The sequence below is a fragment of the Bubalus kerabau genome, chromosome 7 (assembly GCF_029407905.1).
Source record: "Bubalus kerabau isolate K-KA32 ecotype Philippines breed swamp buffalo chromosome 7, PCC_UOA_SB_1v2, whole genome shotgun sequence".
Classification (NCBI taxonomy): Eukaryota; Metazoa; Chordata; class Mammalia; order Artiodactyla; family Bovidae; genus Bubalus; species Bubalus kerabau.
This window is the reverse complement of record NC_073630.1, coordinates 62448383-62467801: the sequence shown is the minus strand read 5'-3', so window position 1 is coordinate 62467801 and position 19419 is coordinate 62448383. Positions and strand designations below refer to the sequence as shown.

General features: G+C 38.0%; 1 protein-coding gene across 10 annotated transcripts in view; it reads right to left on the bottom strand.

The window, feature by feature from the left end:
• Window positions 1-19419, bottom strand: part of KLHL5 (kelch like family member 5) — a 95320-nt gene that overhangs the window by 42246 nt on the left and 33655 nt on the right. For all 10 annotated transcript variants that reach the window (XM_055588281.1, XM_055588285.1, XM_055588287.1 and 7 more), the window contains 3 exons: window positions 9978-10160; window positions 6271-6407; window positions 5572-5768 (listed from right to left, as the gene is read on the bottom strand). In XM_055588281.1, coding sequence (XP_055444256.1) covers window positions 5572-5768; window positions 6271-6407; window positions 9978-10160 — 517 coding nt within the window. The remainder of the gene's footprint in view (window positions 1-5571; window positions 5769-6270; window positions 6408-9977; window positions 10161-19419) is intronic.

Below are 19419 nucleotides of genomic sequence, written 5' to 3'. Positions count from 1 at the left end.
CTCTTCTCAGACTCTGCCTGGCAAGAGCCTGTGTCCTTAGAGCTATCCTAAACCCAAACAGGCCTTTTAAAGTGTTTTAATATTATTTATAAGACCACGAAGGATTTTAGGTCTGATGTGAAAACTTTAATCTCATCTAACCTGATCTATGTACAAAGTTCTTTTGCTCTCATAGGAAAAAGAGCTGATAGGGGTAGAGTAAAGGAAAATTCTGAAAGAGATGGGAATACCAATCCACCTGACCTGCCTCTTGAGAAACATGTATGCAGGTCAGGAAGCAGCAGTTAGAACTGGACATAGAACAACAGACTGGTTCCAAATAGGAAAAGGAGTACGTCAAGGCTATATATTGTCACCCTGCTTATTTAATTTATATGCAGAGTACATCATGAGAAATGCTGGGCTGAAGAAGCACAAGCTGGCATCAAGATTGCTGGGAGAAATATTAACAACTTCAGACATGCAGATGACACCACCCTTATGGCAGAAAGTGAAGAGGAACTCAAAAGCCTCTTGATGAAAGTGAAAGAGAAGAGTGAAAAAGTTGGCTTAAAACTCAACATTCAGAAAACTAAGATCATGGCATCTGGTCCCATCACTCCACGGCAAATAGATGGATGGGGAAAGAGTAGAAACAGTGTCAGACTTTATTTTTGGGGCTCCAAAATCACTGCAGATGGTGACTGCAGCCATGAAATTAAAAGATGCTTACTCCTTGGAAGGAAAGTTATGACCAACCTAGATAGCACAGTAAAAAGCAGAGACACTACTTTGCCAACAAAGGTCCTTCTAGTCAAGGCTATGGTTTTTCCAGTGGTCATGTATGGATGTGAGAGTTGGACTAGAAAGAAAGCTGAGTGCTAAAGAATTGATGCTTTTGAACTCTGGTGTTGGAGAAGACTCTTGAGAGTCCCTTGGACTGCAAGGAGCTCCAACCAGTCCATTCTAAAGGAGATCAGTCCTGGGTGTTCATTGGAAGGACTGATGCTAAAGCTGAAACTCCAATACTTTGGCCACCTCATGAGAAGAGTTGACTCATTGGAAAAGACTCTGATGCTGAGAGGGATTGGGGGCAGGAGGAGAAGGGGATAACAGAGGATGAGATGGCTGGATGGCATCACCGACTCGATGGACATGAGTTTGAGTGAACTCTGGGAGTTGGTGATGGACAGGGAGGCCTGGTGTGCTGAGATTCATGGGATTGCAAAGAGTCGGACCCGACTGAGCAACTGAACTGAACTGAAAGGGACAACACAGGCGATTAAATAGTAAATTGCCCTAGGGGACTGTAAGTAGGAGAAAAAAAGTATGGGAGACTCCTGGAAGTTAATGATCACTCAAGAAAGCAGGTTTTCTTACCCACAAAACCAAGCAGCCTTGCTTAGCAACCAAACAATAAGACAGAAGCATGAGACATGCTCCCAAACAATAGAACAATGGTGGCATGAGACCCATATCCTGCCCAGTGAGCTCAGTAAGTTAATGAACCCCTAGGACACGCTCTCTGCACACATCAACAACAACAACAACAACAGTATTTTATGGAAAGGTGACATTTCAAAGTGAAGGACCCTCATTGTACTGGGATCTGAAATAGTATTTCCATAGTGCCACGACAGTCCCACCTCCTCCATATAGGGACAAGAAAACTTTCCTGCTCAATATTGAGGAGGAATTATGATGGAAGCGTGATATCTACTCCAGAATTGGCCTCTCACTGAATTCTTTCCGTGCTGAGACATAAAGAACTGGAGCTCCCTGGAGCCTCCTAGAGATTTCAGAGCCAAAATAAAAATGCTGACCTAGAATGTATTGGAACTCCAGGATCTTAGATTGAAGATGACTCAGTTCTGGCCACATTCTTGAATCACGCTCTTTGTAATTTGAAATGGAAGATAAAAATGTCCTCAGGTGTGAAATAGTAATAATAATTTTTACTAAGCTATTATGCTAAACAATCTAAAGAGAAGGAAAATAGTCTTCTGGTGTACAAGTCTTAATGCGTGGGCTATTTATATAGTTACAATATAAATGCAAATGCTGTGAAGTACTGTCCCTTAATGTTTCTTACGCTTCTTAATGCACTATGGCTGTCTCAGCACAGAGTTTTAGTAAAAAAGCTAAGGCTGTTTAAATTAGAGCTGTTTAAAAATAGCTTAAGCTATTTAAATTAGAGCTAGAGATAAGGACTATCAAAAATTATCTGCTATATTAAGATGAGAATTATATTTTTCATATAGCCTCTAGTAACCCAAGTCCTATACTGATCAAAGATATATCTTGGGTTGACATTTCATTCCTTTCGTAGAAATTCTTAAGAGGAAAACCATACATGAATAATTAACAATATTCAATAGCTTCAATTCATCATGATTTGTTAAAGATGCCCAAATGAATCTATTTTAAAATGACTGATTATCATTTTTCAGAAATATATTTTAATAAAACCTCAGGGCTGAAATGGCTTCAAGCAAATTGTTCTACTCAATTGTATACTGACATTATAAAATGATTTCATAACACATAGCAAGAGCTATAAAAATGTTGAAGCTCTCAACTCCTAGCTATCCCATGAGCAGCTTAATCCTTGGTAAATAATTCACAAGAGGGGGGAAAAAACCTGATGCTTCTCTGTACTGTTATCTATAATATTAAAAAAAAAAAGAGAGAAACAGCCTAAATCTCCAGCTCTAGGAAGTTGTAACTCAATTGGCTATTATTCAGGCATCAAAAACTTTAGGGACAAAGATCACACAGATAAATAGAAAGATATTTATTATTTAATTTTAGATAAGATTCTGAAGAAATCAAAATAATATACATTTCTAATTGTTCACAAGTATAGTGTATGGCACCACTGACTCGATGGACGTGAGTCTGGGTGAACTCCGGGAGTTGGTGATGGACAGGGAGGCCTGGCGTGCTGCGATTCATGGGGTCGCAAAGAGTCGGACACGACTGAGCGACTGAACTGAACTTAACAGTCAACAATTATACAACACTGAAGTAACTATTGCCATACTTTCAAATGGTATTAACTGCATTTCATCAGTGAGAAAGAGATTATACAAATATTCATTTAATAGCTTATTTGTTGATATATCTATTTCAGAACAATGCCATTCCATTCTGGTATAATCTGTATTAAGTGAAAATGGAGTTTTTCAACATCTTATGGAAATACTACTGAACTCAAGGTTAAACACAAAGTGCTCTTCAAAATTATTACTTTGGTTTTGAAGCAGGTATTTTAGCAAAATTCAATGTTTTAAATAGCTTTTCTAGGTCAAGAAACCAAATTTAAAACTGCAAAAAAATCAAATGTTTGTATTTATTCCATAATGGCATTAAATATGTTATGATATAACCAGTCTCGGAATTTTTCGTAGAGGTTAAACCATGTGTTTCAGGTCATGTTCAGTGGCAGTCAGAACAAGAACAAAAGTTTTCATATTTCAGGGTTACAAGAAGGAACTTCTCATCCCTTCCTACTTGTATTCATGCAGGATGAATGAACATCCCAAGTATATGCACTATTTGCTAATTGTGACAACTGATTTCATTCTGTTGCACTGTGCTTACTTCATATTTTAAATCCATTTTATGATATAAACAGCTATCATGCTACCAAACACTTGCTAGCATTATGCTCTTTCCCCCTTTGGAACAGTTTTTAAGCAAATGAAGTTACTGAGGGATTTATTTAAATTGAAGACTGAATTTTGCTATACATTTTCATTCAGTTCCCATAGCAACAATTCAAATCACACAATCTGTCTCTAAATTACTTTATATTAGAATTCAATTTTATCTATCTGTTGAAACTGAATAAAGTCAAATAATGGCCTTGAGGAAAAAAACTACCACAACTAACTGGCTATAAATATAGCTTTATAAACACAAGCTAATTTAGATTTAACTTATATCTAAGCCTTAAAGCAGCAATTATGCCTCTACTGTAAACAATAAGAATGACCTAAATGCATACAAATGTTTGCATGTGAATAAAACTCCTTCATAGGTAAGAGATATTACTTAAATTATGAACTGATTACAAAGAAAAAAAAATCCAGCTTTATTTTACTTATGTGCATCTTATTCCAAAAAGCATTCGAACTTGAGGTGCAAAAGTTAAAATGAAAAATCTACAAGGAGGGATAAAGGCTGGAGTGGGAGGGGGGGAATATTTCAAAGGACTTAATTCTTCAGACGTTAACCTAATACCATGCTAGGTCTGTACAGTACTGCCCTGTCACACAGTCTTTTTCACTTGAAGAAGTTTGACATCATAAACTAGAAACATTTCCCAGGAACAGTTATACCACAGGGAGAATAACATCCATAAAAGCTGTGCTTTTGCCTAAGGACTTTTGCTCACTCACATAGGTCCCTACTGTGTGGAACAGAATAAATCTAAATGATGATGATGATGATGATGATGATGGTGTCATTTAATGACCAGGTTGAAACTGTGTATCAATCACTGTTTTATTGGTACTATGTACCAATCACCATTTTAAGTGCTGAACTTCTATTAACTCACTTAATCCTTGCTTAAGCTTACGAAATAGGTAGAATTAATCTTCCCAATAGTTATAAACATCTGTTCTTGTAATTTTTTTCCCAATTTCTATTTCTATAGTGCAAGATTCCTAAAGTACTGGTCAATTCCTTCACATATGAACCAACTCAATGGAAGGATGGGGAATGGAAGACAGGGTAGACAAAAATGTATCTCTTAAATGTTGACAAAATCAGTAACATGGATAATAACATATGTGTATGTGAATATTCATGTTCTTTCCTCTCTCAGAAGATGTATTGCCCTAAATGAAGCATTTAAAGCAAAAATCTTCAATCACTACCCAGGTATGAAAACCCACGCATGGCAAAATGGTCACTCCTTAAAAATCCACACACCTCTGCTGCCCCAATCCTTCTACTATTTGATGGTGGAGGCTGGTCCTAACAGCATGCTCTCAACATGCCCTGATTTTCTTACTGTCCTAGATCAACTTGTATCCATTATCCTTAGCCTTCTGAATCAGAACTCCCTGGGATTTATTTTCAGCACAGGATTTGCTACAATCAATAGGAACATCTTTCTAGTCAGATTTACATATAGTCAGATTTATCCTTAATAAATAGCCTCTCCCTTCCAACCTCGTATCTTCTGTACTAGTACTGCACCAATACACTATCACGATCACCAACTTCCATCAGTGAGTAAGGGGATAATTTCTGAAATTCATTCATATGCCACAAGGTCAACTGTCTAGGGGAAATCTGCTTTTAAAAGTAGCAGATTGAAAATCTTGAATGAAAGGGTTCTAAAATACTGCTCTGCTTCTTAGTGGCTGTGATAATTTAAGGCCTGACTTATAAATCCAGGAGAAATATTACTTGGGGTTTTCCCCTCAGACCTCATTGAAAATATGACACACTAGACAGTGAACCTGAACCTCAAGACACACCGCAGAGCCACGGGAAAACAGCAACACGCAGACAGGCCTGCAACAATAAAGAATAAGGCAAGCGCCCATGCCTTCCTGCTTTCTTAAACATACATACCATGGTATAATTGTGAGCCACTTTATGCAAATCTGTACAACCTTGAGCATCAGCAAAAGAACGGATTCCAAGACAGTTGGATGGGTGAAGCTGTTTCATTAAAAACTTACAGCATGCTTCTACAACCTGTGAAAGCTGAAGAAGGCAAGCTGTAGACAACAGGCACTCAATATTATCTTCTTTTAATTCCAGGCGGCCTTAATGATAAAAAGAAATTCCATTAACTATGGAACTATATTAACTTTGGTTTATAAGGTAATTGATGCAAACAATAATAATTCTAAGAGCTCACTACATGCATTCCAGATATAGATGATTTAAGACATTCCAAAAAGAAAAAAAGTACTAAATGTGAAAAATAAGCTACTAGTGCTTTGTGACTTCTACTAAAATAAAAAATGAATAGCTTGTTTCCAGAATTTTCAAAGAAGGATTAGTAATAATGCAAAAGTTGAAAAACATTGTATAATTCATCAAATTATTACATTAACATGTAAAAATATCATTCAAAAGCTTAATTATAATAACCACTTTAAAGGTTCTAATATAGAGATTTTATCTATAGAGGTACCACCAAGGGTAGTTATAAACAGCAGAACTATTAACTGCAGTAGGCTTATTAAAGGCAGAAATCTGAAATCTAATAATACAACTTAAATCTAAGAGGTTTTACATTCATTTTATTTTCAGATTTATTACCTGTATATGCATATTGAATCAAGGACCATAGGGAATTCGGTTCTACACCTTCCATTTTTATTTCTTCTTGTCTTGCTTCCCTGACATCACTAGTAAACATGGCAGCAAAGTAATCTGAGACAGAGGAGAGCACCAATCTAAGAGCACATCAGAAGAAAAAACATCAGTGACAACATCAAAGCTGATGTTCAGTAGTCAACACTTTGCTTTCTTTCATTCTTTTTCTTCTATTTTTTAAAAAACTTTGTTACCCATAGAAAGTGTTTGGTATTAAGAAATGCATTTTAAGTTTGACAATTTGCTTTATGCTCTAGTCGTTTCCTTTGTTTTTTCCTTTTGTGTCTTTTTTAACTTTTAATTTTGTATTGGAGTATAGCTGATTAACAATGCTGTTAAGAGTTTTCAGGTAGATAGCAAAGAGACTCAGCCATACATATACATGTATCCATTCTCCCCTAAACTCCCCTCCCATCCAGGCTGCCACATAACATCGAGCAGAGTTCCATGTGCTATACGGTATGTCCTTGTTGGTTATCCATTTTAAATACAGCAGTGTGTACATGGTGATCCCAAGCTCCCTAACTTCTAGTCTCTTCCTTTGAATAATAAATTTCCATTACTGAAAGTTTTCTGCTGATGTAAATGATTTACTCATTCACTACTCAAATATCCCTTTTTATCATCCCGAAAAAAAGCTGTAATATTATTTAAACTAATGATATATAAAATACAGGAAAAAATGTAAAGGTTCTCCAGCTTATCATTTTTTAAAACAACCTAAGGGTTTTTTTTTTTTTTTCAATTATATAAGTAGTAAATACATGGGAGATATCTGACACTGGTTTTTAGCAGGTTATTTTTAACTTTTATGATTTTTAAATTATTAGGGTATACTATAATGTTTATATTTTGTTGTAAAATTATAGTACCTTTGTTACCACAAGACAAAAGTATATTTTGTATCTTTTTATAATAATACATTATTATATAATAGGTATGTCTCTGTCCAAATCATTGATAGTCACATATATGCAAAAATAGATTTTAAGTGGTGGCACTAGTGGTAAAGAACCCGCCTGCCAATGCTGGAGATGTCGGAGATTCAGGTTGGATTCCTGGGTCGGAAAGATCTCCTGGAGGAGAAAATGGCTACCCGCTCCAGTATCCTTGTTATGAGAATCCATGAACAGAGGAGCCTGGTGGGATATAGTCCATGGGGTTGCAAGGAGATCTAGATACTCTGAGATATACTGGTGTGAAAACTAGACAAAAGATCCCTTCTTTTATGGAGTCATAGTCTACAAGATGACAAACAATGTACAGCAGAAGTAAATTCTAAATTATGGCAAGAAGTGATAAGTGCCATGGGGAAAAATGTAGGGTAAGGGCAAATGGGGAGTTGGTTTAAATAGGTGGTCTCACTAGAAGGTGACACTTGAGATAAAATTTGAAGGAGGTGCAGGAATTAGTTATACAGGTATTTGGGAACAGCATTCAGGAAGAAGAGCAGTCAGGGCAAACATCAAAAGGCAGAAGTGGCATGCCTACCACATGCAGGGAACAACAAGGGGGTCAGAGTGGCTGAAGCAGAGTGAGTAAGATGGTGGGCAGCATGATAAAGAAGTAACGGCAAGCTGGGTCACAGAAGCCACGGGGAAGACATGGGGTTTCACGCTGCAACATGAGGAAGCATTAGAAAGTTTCATCAGAGGAGCAACCACATCTGAGTACCACTTTACTGGGTCACTCAGGCAGCTGTGTAGAAAACAGAATGTAGGGAAAAGAGTGAAAACAGGGAAATGGGCCAGGAGTTTCTTGCACGAGTAATCTAAGTGAGATGATGGTGTCTTACACAGGTGTTGCAGGTAAGGTATTGAGTTCTGTTTTGGAAACAGGAAATTTGAAATGCCTCTAGAAATTCTGGTTGAAATATCTCTAATATACACACACTCACAACATGGACTTTTGGTCACAACATATAGTGGCATCTCAATAAATGTGTGCTGATTCAGGCATTAAAGACTATAAGACCAAGCCCATGCTTCCTAATTTTACTTTCACTTTGGAAGGTTTAACAAAACTTTTGGGACACAGTGTTAATTAGTTTTGAAAGGTATTAAAAAAAAAAAAAAAACCTCTGGGATCATAATGGTGATTAACACTGAACAATTAAATATGGAATTATTAGGAGAAAAATTATTCTTTATTAAACAGCTTTCATTTCCTTTTCTTACAACAAAAAGTAATACTTCATTACTGTTAAATGCTTTTATTCCCTAGTACTACTGCCTTTCATATTTTCTGGAGGTCAGCAAACAGAAGTTGGGATGTGCGGTGCTCAGTCATGTTCAACTCTTTGCAGCCTCACAGACTGTAGCCTGACAGGATCCTCTGTCTATGGAATTTCCAGGCAAGAATACTGGAGTGGGTTGCCATTTCCTACTCCAAGAAGGTGGGATAGAGTTGGCTGTTTTAAAACTCAACAGTTTTCCATAAGACTGTTCTATACATCAGTGTCTCTTTTGCTGTCTCGTACACAGGGAGGGAGAGGGTGGGAAGATTTGGGAGAATGGCATTGAAACATGTAAAATATCATGTATGAAACGAGTTGCCAGTCCAGGTTCGATGCAAGATACTGGATGCTTGGGGCTAGTGCACTGGGACGACCCAGAGGGATGGTATGGGGAGGGAGGAGGGAGGAGGGTTCAGGATGGGGAACACATGTATACCTGTGGCGGATTCATTTTGATATTTGGCAAAACTAATACAATTTTGTAAAGTTTAAAAATAAAATAAAATTAAAAAAAAAACAAAAACAAAAACTCAACAGTTTTGCCACTCCATTCTACCAGTTTGTTTCTAAATGATCACCACTTTAATTTCCACTGAGTTTACTGAAAGTTATACAACAGATAAAATTAGGTGGGTGTGGCTTAAATAGTAGCTGAAAACTGTATCAAATGATACTGACAAACTTCAGGCTGGTATGTTTTGTTTTTATGCTTCTACAGAGGGAAAGTAACACTTTTGGGGTCATTTAATGTGTAACAAGGAGAAGGCAATGGCACCCCACTCCAGTACGCTTGCCTGGAAAATCCCATGGACGGAGGACCCTGGTAGGCTGCAGTCCATGAGGTCGCTAAGAGTTGGACACGACTGAGAGACTTCACTTTCACTTTTCACTTTCATGCATTGGAGAAGGAAATGGCAACTCATTCCAGTGTTCTTGCCTGGAGAATCCCAGGGACAGGGGAGCCTGGTGGGCTGCTGTCTATGGGGTTGCACAGAGTCGGGACACAACTGAAGCGACTTAGGGCTTCTCAGGTGGAGCTAGCGGTAAAACAAACAAACACCTGCCTGCAGTGCAGCAGATTTAAGAGACGCAGGTTCAATCCCTGGGTCGGGAAGATCCCCTGGAGGAGGGCATGGCAATTCACTCCAGTATTTTTGCCTGTAGAATCTCATGGACAGAGGCACCTGGTGGACCACAGTCCATAGGGTCACAAAGAGTCAGACACAACTAAAGCGACTGAGCACATAGTGTGTAATAATTTCATATGCACTGCTTTCTTTGCAGAAAGTCCATGAAATATACCCCTTTACCAAAACACTCCACTGAATAATCAATTAGAACAAGTTACCTCAACATACACTACTAAAGGATCAAGGAAGTATTTCACACATATAGAAATTTAGAAAACAATTACCTGTGAGCTGGAATTCTGCGATCACCAGCAACTAAAATTACATCACATAACTGTTTGTGTCTCAAATAGTTTTCCATCTTTTTGAATGTTTGTTCAGCATGATTAAGGGCTTGGAAGAATTCATCTGATGAACATGGCTCCATAGTATGGCAGGATGATAACGTCTGACTACTATTGGAAGTCCTGAAAAGAAAGAGAACACATGTTTTGAAACGTTATGAACACATTAAAAATATCTTTCCTATTAAGTCCTTTTAAAGCCTTCAAATGTAACAGAAGTAATAATACCAGTCAATATTAATGTGTAATCATCTATCATTTTTGCCTTTTAAAATCAATGATAGATCAAATCATCTGTGTGTCTTACAAACACTGTGAGTAAATGTGGTACATTCTAGCCAACAGCTATATAACACATATTCTTTGCCTGTCCTTGAGATCTCTTCTCTGGTCAGTATGAAATCTCTGCTGAAGAAGCGCCAAACTATATTTATACTGACAGCCATAGCTCCGACATTATATTTAAGGGTATAAGAGTTCACTTTTTGAAGGCAGGAAAGCAATTAAACTATTTTGCAGATATAAATTCAAGCCATCCTTTATTTAAAATGGGTTATGTTTCACAGTTCATTTGTAAGACAACTGTTTACAATACAAAGTATACGGTCATAAATGCAGTATTGTAAATAATTCATTTGATTTTCTGGTCAGTCTTCAAAAGCCTGGGTAACCTATAACTTAGATTACAAATTAAAAAAATTTGATGGTCTAATCCAAAGAATTTTAGATAGTATCTAAAAATTATTTGAAATTTCCAAATTATAATGTGAAGAGTATGAGTTCAATATTTTCATTACGATTTATTGATGGAAAAAGTAAAAAGGTTGAGACTAAGAATGAAATCCTAAATCCACCCCTTTCCTCCCTCCCCCTAAGATCCCTTCTCCAAGATTACCTGAATCAAGTAATCAACATCCCATGGTTATGCATTTAACCACAAAACCACCAACTGGGCCATAACTTAGTTTTCATTTCTCATCAGATCTACTTTTAAGGATACTATGATTCTGATATATGCATTGTTGAATCAAGCCTCGCTATATCTTAAGAGAACTTTCTTAATATAAATATCTAATAATCTTATCAAAGTCTTTGACTCTTTTATAATAAAGGGAACTGAAGCCAAGGAGATTAACTGCTTTGCCAAAAGTCGGAGAGTTTGATCCTGGCAGAAATAGGGCTGTTGCAGAGAAATCTGTGTGTTCACCAAAACCCTTTTTCTCCTGAGAATATAGCTAGACTGCATTCCCAGCTTTTCCTGCAGATGGGTGTGGTCTCATAGTGGAAATCAACTGTTTCACCTCCCAGCTAAAGTGGCCAAGAGCAGGTGTGTATCTCCCATTCTTTCTTTCTCTAACCATGAGGACGGAGGACTTACATGGAGGAAGAGGCAAAATATACACAAGTGTTTATAACTAGGATTATATATACAGATTCTACTTGTAAGAATTCTCATGTTGATTCAGATGTATCAGTTTTGAAAGTTAGGAGGGCCATGAATAATAAATATCTCTACCTAAAGCCTCCCAGCCCATCGCAGTTTCAATGCCATACAAATATGGGTCCTAAAGAATGTTCTTAGAGGATAACTGTGAATAATGATAATAGAAGCAAAATATAAATTATCTACAAAGTATACATTGCACACTATGAATATTACTGGTGTAATGACTTGGGAAACCTAGTATATACAATACTCAACTTTACATTTAAGATCATTAGTATAAAAACAGAAAGAGTATTGTATAACTGTATGTTGCCTATATAAATAAATGAGAATTAGAAACTATTTTAAAATCTAGGGTAAAATGTAATACAAGCAAAAACAAATAGTTGACTTTGATGAATACCAATCTGAAGATTTAAAACATTTCTCAATAAAATGTTGTTTTCTATTGTCAAAATACTGACAAATGATTATGAAGACTAGAGATGTAAGGATGAGGGAAGATTAGAATACCTAATTCTGTGTGTGTGAGACAGCACAGCATGGCATGCGGGTCTTGGTTCTGATCCCCTGCAGTGGAAGTGTGGGATCTTAACCGCTGGACTGCCAGGGAAGTCTCTGAACATCTGCTTTTATAAGCCCAAATTCTTTCAAGAATAAGAACATATGAAGTAAAGTTGGGGGGGGGTGCTCCTATATTTTGCATCACATTTCTTATACTTTATAATAAATTCTCAGTAATGACTGGACAATGAATTAGCTGAGTGTTTTTTGAGTGATGAATTGCCATCATCAAAACACACTTTAATGTTTAATTTGAAAGAACAACAGAACTTTATAATACTAACATCACTAAGTTATTACAGGCTAGCTTTGATGTTGGTATAAGTCCAATTAATAAAGGGGCCATCTCTTTTCTTGTTAAGAACTTTCAAGGTTTTTTTTTGTTTTGTTTTCTTTTTTTTTTGTGTCGAGGGCTGACTTCCAATAGATCGCAGCGAGGGAACTGCTCTGCTACATACGAAACCCCGACCCAGAAGCAGGTCGTCTAGGAACGGTTTAGCACCAGGTGCCCCACGAACGTGCGGTCGTGCGGTGTGTGACGGGCGAGGGGGCGGCCGCCTTTCCGGCCACGCCCCGTGTCCCGGGACAAAGGGCTCTCCGCACCGGACCCCGGTCCCGACGGAAGGTTTTTAGTTCTTCAATCTGAGACATGAATCAGGATAATCTGGAAAGCATTTCAGCTTTTGTGTTCAAGGTCTCATTCCTTACAATTGATTCAGCAGGTCTGAAATGAGACCTGAACATTGTATTTTTCAAAGCCCTACAGGTGATCCTAACACATCATGGATTAAAGGCCACCGATATACTTCAGAGAAGAGATGCATACATTATACAAGTCAGTGTGTGATGAATGTACAGATTCAAAACACTGATATATGTAATAGATACTTCAAACTTTACATGTAAACTGAATTTCTTAGAATATTTTAAATGAACTAGTAGAACTTAATACTTGTTATTTTCAAAATGAGCATAATGGTAAAACATTAAAATTGTTTAAATACATACACATTAACAAACAACTATTTGTGCTTCTAAAATAATATTTTTAACTTAATTCGCTTTCAAGCCTTCATTTGCTATCATGTGTTAAACATGCCATTTCAATGATGTGTTGAGCATGTTATTTCAATGTGACAACTAATTCAGAGATTTCTGGGTATAGCAGTCATTCCCACTGCTTCAGATGAAGGATCAAAAGAAGTACAGGCTTCTGATTTGTGTCTGTGGAAGACTGAAGCCATCCATTCACAAAAGGAACATGAAAGAGGAAGGAACAGAGCTAATCACACGTGAAAAGCTGCACACCTTTCCAACATTTCTTGTTGGAAATTTGGGGTTTTGTACATACAATTTTAATAATCTAAGAATTTACTTAAAAAAGAATTTACTGCATATCCATACAACTATAGAACCCTAGCCACTAGAACCATTATATGCAGAATCTTTGTATCTAGAAAGAACCTATGTGGTCATTTAATTCAACCCCCTTACTCTGCAGATGAGAAAATTTTGAGGCTCAGAACAGCACAAAGCGATCAACAAAGGACATATAGGCAGCTGGATACAAAGCCAGGACCTGAAGGCATTCAGAATGTTGGTCAAACCACTCACAAAGGAATGGAAATTTTTGCTAACCTCTGCCCTAAGTATCAGTAAGTGCAAAGACTAAAGGTTTGAAGGGAGAATGATAGTACAAAATGAAGGAGGATAATTTAACAAGAAGAAGACACTAGAATTAAAGATCATAGACAGAAGTCTACTACTGTGTTACTGCCCCTTACAATGGCACCCCACTCCAGTACTCTTGCCTGGAAAATCCCATGGACGGAGTAGCCTGGTAGGCTCCAGTCCATGGGGTCGCTACGAGTCAGGCACGACTGAGCGACTTCACTTTCACTTTTCACTTTCATGCATTGGAGAAGGAAATGGCAACCCACTCCAGTGTTCTTGCCTGGAGAATCCCAGGGACAGAGGAGCCTAGTGGGCTGCCGTCTATGGGGTCGCACAGAGTCAGACACGACTGAAGCGACTTAGCCGCAGCAGCAGCAGCTAGGTATAAGAGAAAAGGAGTCTCTTAGGTTTCTATGTGTAGAGATAACATCTCTAGCTCTGGCTAATCAAATGTTTTTAATACTGTGGGTCTGTGTAGTTTATAGTATCAGTATTATTACTATTACCGTTTTTTTCCTATTATGTGCTTTGGTTTGGAGACGTGAACTGGAGAGGTATGGTGTATGATTAAGAGTATTTTAGGAAGGTTCTAGAGCTGTGCTGTCCAATACAGTAGCTACTAGCCCCATGTGGCTATTTTAATTAAAATAAAAATGCACTTATTTAGTCGACTCAATCATATTTCAAATGCTCAAGTAGTCCCATGGGGCTAGTGGCTGCCAGATTGGACAGTGCAGATATAGAACATTTCTGTCATTGCAGAAATTGCTTTCTATTGCATGGTGCTGATTTGACTCTGTCACCATGTATCTGGACAAGTATTTAAGTTCTCTAAGTTTTACTTCCAACAGCAATACAGATAAGTAACACAAAATACTTTCTTTTAGAGGATGCTTCATGGGAAGATTATTAAATGAAGTAATGAATGCATAGCCCTAGCATAGAATAAATATACATCAAGGTAAATCAACTCATAGCAGAGCCTCGCTTTTCAAAGGCCAATGGAAAGACCTGTAATCTCAGTCTTTTGTCTTACACACTGTTGTTCCTTTGGTTGTCTTCCTAAAAAATTTTTATAACTAAATTTCCTAATTCTTGATTAAAATGACCTTTAAAGAAAGCTGAGTGCTGAAGAATTGATGCTTTTGAACTGTGATGTTGGAGAAGACTCTTGAGAGTCCCTTGGACTGCAAGGAGATCCAACCAGTCAATCCTAAAGGGAATCAGTCCTGAATATTCATTGGAAGGAATGCTGAAGCTGATGCTGAAGCTGAAACTCCAATACTTTGGCCACCTGATGTGAAGAACCGACTCACTGGAAAAGACCCTAATGCTGGGAAAGATTGAAGGCGGGAGGAAAAAGGGAGGACAGAGGATGAGATGATTGGATGGCATCACTGATGTGATGGACAGGAGCTTGAGTAGGCTCTGGGAGTTGGTGATGAACAGGGAAGGCTGGTGTGCTGCAGTACATGGGGTCGCAGTCAGACACGACTGAGTGACTGAACTGACTTAACACACCCAGTGGACATCCTAACCCATAATATAAACATCTGGGAATAGGCTATTTATGGAGCATTTAAAACACATCTGTCTGTGAGTTCTACTTGATCTCTGCATGGTAACAGAGGAAAATATCTAACATTTCCGCTTAGTTTTATTTCTTTGATGTTACTAAGATGGTAAGTCATATTTCAAAGAACTGCATCATGAGAGCATTCAAATCTTTTATAACAGACATTCAATATAGAATAATGAACTCTATATTGCTGGATATTTCCAGGTCACAGGGAAACATTTAATTTCTAACTTACTGTTCCTATGCAGTAGGCAATGAATTTATAAGTCAGAAAAATGCCTAAACATAGAAAAGAGGCAAGCATCAAACAAATCAAGTCACCAACTATTTAAGATGAAGCACTGTGCCAGTTGTTAAAACTGTAGGGATGCAAAGATATGATTTTCTTTTTCAGTGAAAGGACTTGGAATTTGAGGAGCTGAGTTTTATGAAGTAGAAAAAAAGTAAATAGCAACAATAATCACTTGCAATTCTTCAGATTCCACATGTGTGCACACACACAGTATGTACCTCAGCCAAAACTACCTCTTTATTACAAATTATTTAGATTTCTTCACTTTCATCACCAGAACTTACATTAGGCTTTCTTTTTTTTTTTTTTTTTTGTATTTACTTATTATGCTGCGTCTTAGCTGTAGCATGCGGGAATTTTAGTTGTGGCATGTGGGATCTAGTTCCCTGACCAGGGATGGAACCCGGGCCCCTTGCATTGAGAGCTCTGAGTCTTTGTCAGTGGACCACAAGGGAAGTACTGCATTAGGCTTTCTTAATGGAGTAATTTTTTCAAAAGAAGTTTTAAGATTCACTTCCCAAGGATTATACACTATATGATTTTGAGTAGAAAACAAAGCTACACTGAAACTCTATTCATGGTCTGTGTGGCTCACTCCCTAGGTAAGTGATTTACTCCTAGCCACATGCCTCAGCTTTTGGCATTCAGAATTCATGCCTTTGCCAAAGTGCAAATGATTATATCATGAATCTTTTGGCATCTTTTGCACATATTCAAAGTCACAAATGTAAAATAAGAATATAAATTGCTTAGTATAGGCTAGCAGTCTCTAAAAGAATTTTTACGCATATCCTTTACAGTATACTTTTAAGCATGTGCCCCAATAGACATTTGAGTTTACAAAAGATATACATATATCATCATACAATTATTTATATTATAAAACAAAAAATAGAGATTTAAAAGATAAAATGTAAATAAACACATTCCAATTATCCATATTTTACCATGCCTCCAAAAAATCATCTTGTACATTCCCAACTGGAATGTAACTGGTATCAGAATACAAAGAAAGGAAAGATCAGTATGGGCTAGTGTCTGGAAAGGCAACAAGTAACAGGTGAGATCTGATTACTGAAACTCTAAGGGTTTAGATGAGTAACTTGGGAGTTTAGATGAGTAACGAGGAAGAGGAATTGGAGTCACTTCTTTTTTTTTTTTTCTTTTTTTTTAAATTTTATTTTATTTTTAAACTTTACATAATTGTATTAGTTTTGCCAAATATCAAAATGAATCCGCCACAGGTATACATGTGAGGACAAGGCGAGGTGCATACCGAGAAATGACAAGAGGCAAAGAAAAAGACAACCTTCACCTCTTCCCTTCTCAAGAGAAATATTTTTGAATTTAAGGCGTTCTCTGCTGGTCCTGTGGCCAGAATATCTGTAAGGAAGAGAGTTAAATGTTGTTTATATAAGAATCAAAACTTCTAAAACAATAATCAGTGTGAAGGAGAAGAGCCAGGGGGCACTCTCATGCAATGCTGCTGAGAATTAAAATAGTTAACACCTCTGAAGGGCTTCCCAGGTGGTTCAGTGGGTAAAGAATCCACCTGCAATTCAGGAACCATAGGAAATGCAGGTTCGATCCCTGTGTTGGGAAGATCCCCTGGAGGAGAGCATGGCAACCCATTCCAGTGTTCTTGCCTTGAAAATCCCATGGATGGAGAAGCCTGGTGGGGCTACAGTTCATGGGGTCTCAAAGAGTAGGACGTGACTGAAGCAACCGAGTATGGACACACTCGATGTTCCTGAAATGACTTTGAGAATATAGATCAAAAACCCTAAAAAATGTGCACTCCCTTGGGGCTTTATCTAGAGGAAATATTCATCTGTATGCAGAGATCTAGCTAGGGGGTGTAGGGGAGAGGGGCTTATCACAGGTTGTTTCTAATAGGGAAATATTGGTTAAATAACCACAAGTTTTGTCTGTGCATAGAATGATTCAGCCATTTAAAAAGATACAGAAGAACATTTAATGCCATGGCAGGTTGTTTCACTGGATATTGCCTTTGCCTATCCAGGATTCTTTCTTACGGTGACAGATCCATCTCTCCCTTTTGGGAAACCACACATTCCCTACCTCAGCTCTCAGGGATTGGGCAGAGGTGACTCCTCCCACTGGGCAGAGGTGAGCAGGGGACCAAGGCCTGGCCAATAGGAGTGTCATATCTTCTGGCAATCATGATCAGTTGGGTGGATATGAGAGCCAAACAAGGCCAGAGAGAATCAGTTTCAAGTTGTTTGTTGATGTTCTCGGAAAAGAGTCACTCTCTTTCCACTGAGGAGGCTAAGCTGATAAAAAGTAAGCTTGGAGCTGCTAGCGGCTTTTTGTTACCACACAGATAGCCTGCATAAGGAAATGCCATCACAGAGGAAAAGAGAATCTAGAAAGGGAGGAAAAAAAGGATTTCTGGCATTATTTGAGTATTTGGATTCATCACAAGTTGAGCTTTTATTTACTTCTGTGAATCAAAAACTTTAGTTTTTGCTTGTCAGTTTGAGTAGGGTTTCTGCCTTTTGTGACCTAATTTTATGTTTGTTGTCGTTTAGTCGCTAAGTTGTGTCTGACTTTTTGCGACCCCATGGGATTTCCCAGGCAAGAATACTAGAGTTGGTTGCCATTTCCTTCTCCAAGGGATTTTTCCAACCCATGGATCAAACCCACATTTCCAGCTTGGCAGGCGGATTCTTTACCACTGAGCCATCTGGAAAGCCCCTAATTTTATGTTTCAGCTCAGTTCAGTTCAGTAGCTCAGTCACGGCTGACTCTTTGCAACCCCATGGACTGCAGCACGCCAGGCCTCCCTGTCCATCACCAACTCCCAGAGCCTACTCAAACTCATGTCCATTGAGTTGGTGATGCCATCGAACCAACTCATTCTCTATTGTCCCCTTCTCCTCCTGCTTTCAATCTTTCCCAGCATCAGGGTCTTTTCCAATGAGTCAGTTTTTCACATCAGGTGGTCAAAGTATTGGAGTTTAAGCTTCAACATCAGTCCTTCCAATGAATATTCAGGACTGATTTCTTTTAGGATTGACTGGTTGGATCTCCTTGCAGTCCAAGGGACTCTCAAGAGTCTTTTCCAACACCACAGTTGAAAAGCATCAGTTTTTTGTGCTCAGCTTTCTTTCTAGTCCAACTCTCACATCCATACATGACTACTGAAAAAAACCATAGCTTTGTCTAGACAGACCTTTGTTGGCAAAATAATATCTCTGCTTTTTAATATGCTGTCTAGGTTGGTCATAACTTTTCTTCCAAAGGGCAAGTGTCTTTTAATTTCATGGCTGCAGTCACCATCTGCAGTGATTTTGGAGCCCCCACGAATAAAATCTATTTCCCCATCTATTTACCATCAAGTGATGGGACCAATGCCATGAGTAGCCATCATAGTCAACAAGAGTCCAAAATGCAGTACTTGGATGCAATCTCAAAAACAACAGAATGATCTCTGTTCATTTCCAAGGCAAACCATTCAATATCATGGTAATCCAAGTCTATGCCCCAACCAGTAACCCTGAAGAAGCTGATGTTGAACAGTTCTATGAAGACCTACGAGACCTTCTAGAACTAACACCCAAAAAAGATGTCCTTTTCATTACAGGGGACTGGAATGCAAAAGTAGGAAGTCAAGAAACACCTGGAATGACAAGCAAACTTGGCCTTGGAGTACAGAATGAAGCGGGGCAAAGGCTAATAGAGTTTTGCCAAGAGAACGCACTGGTCATAGCAAATACACTCTACTCTTCTAACAACACAAGAGAATACTCTACACATGGACATCACCAGATGGTCAATACCGAAATCAGACTGATTATACATT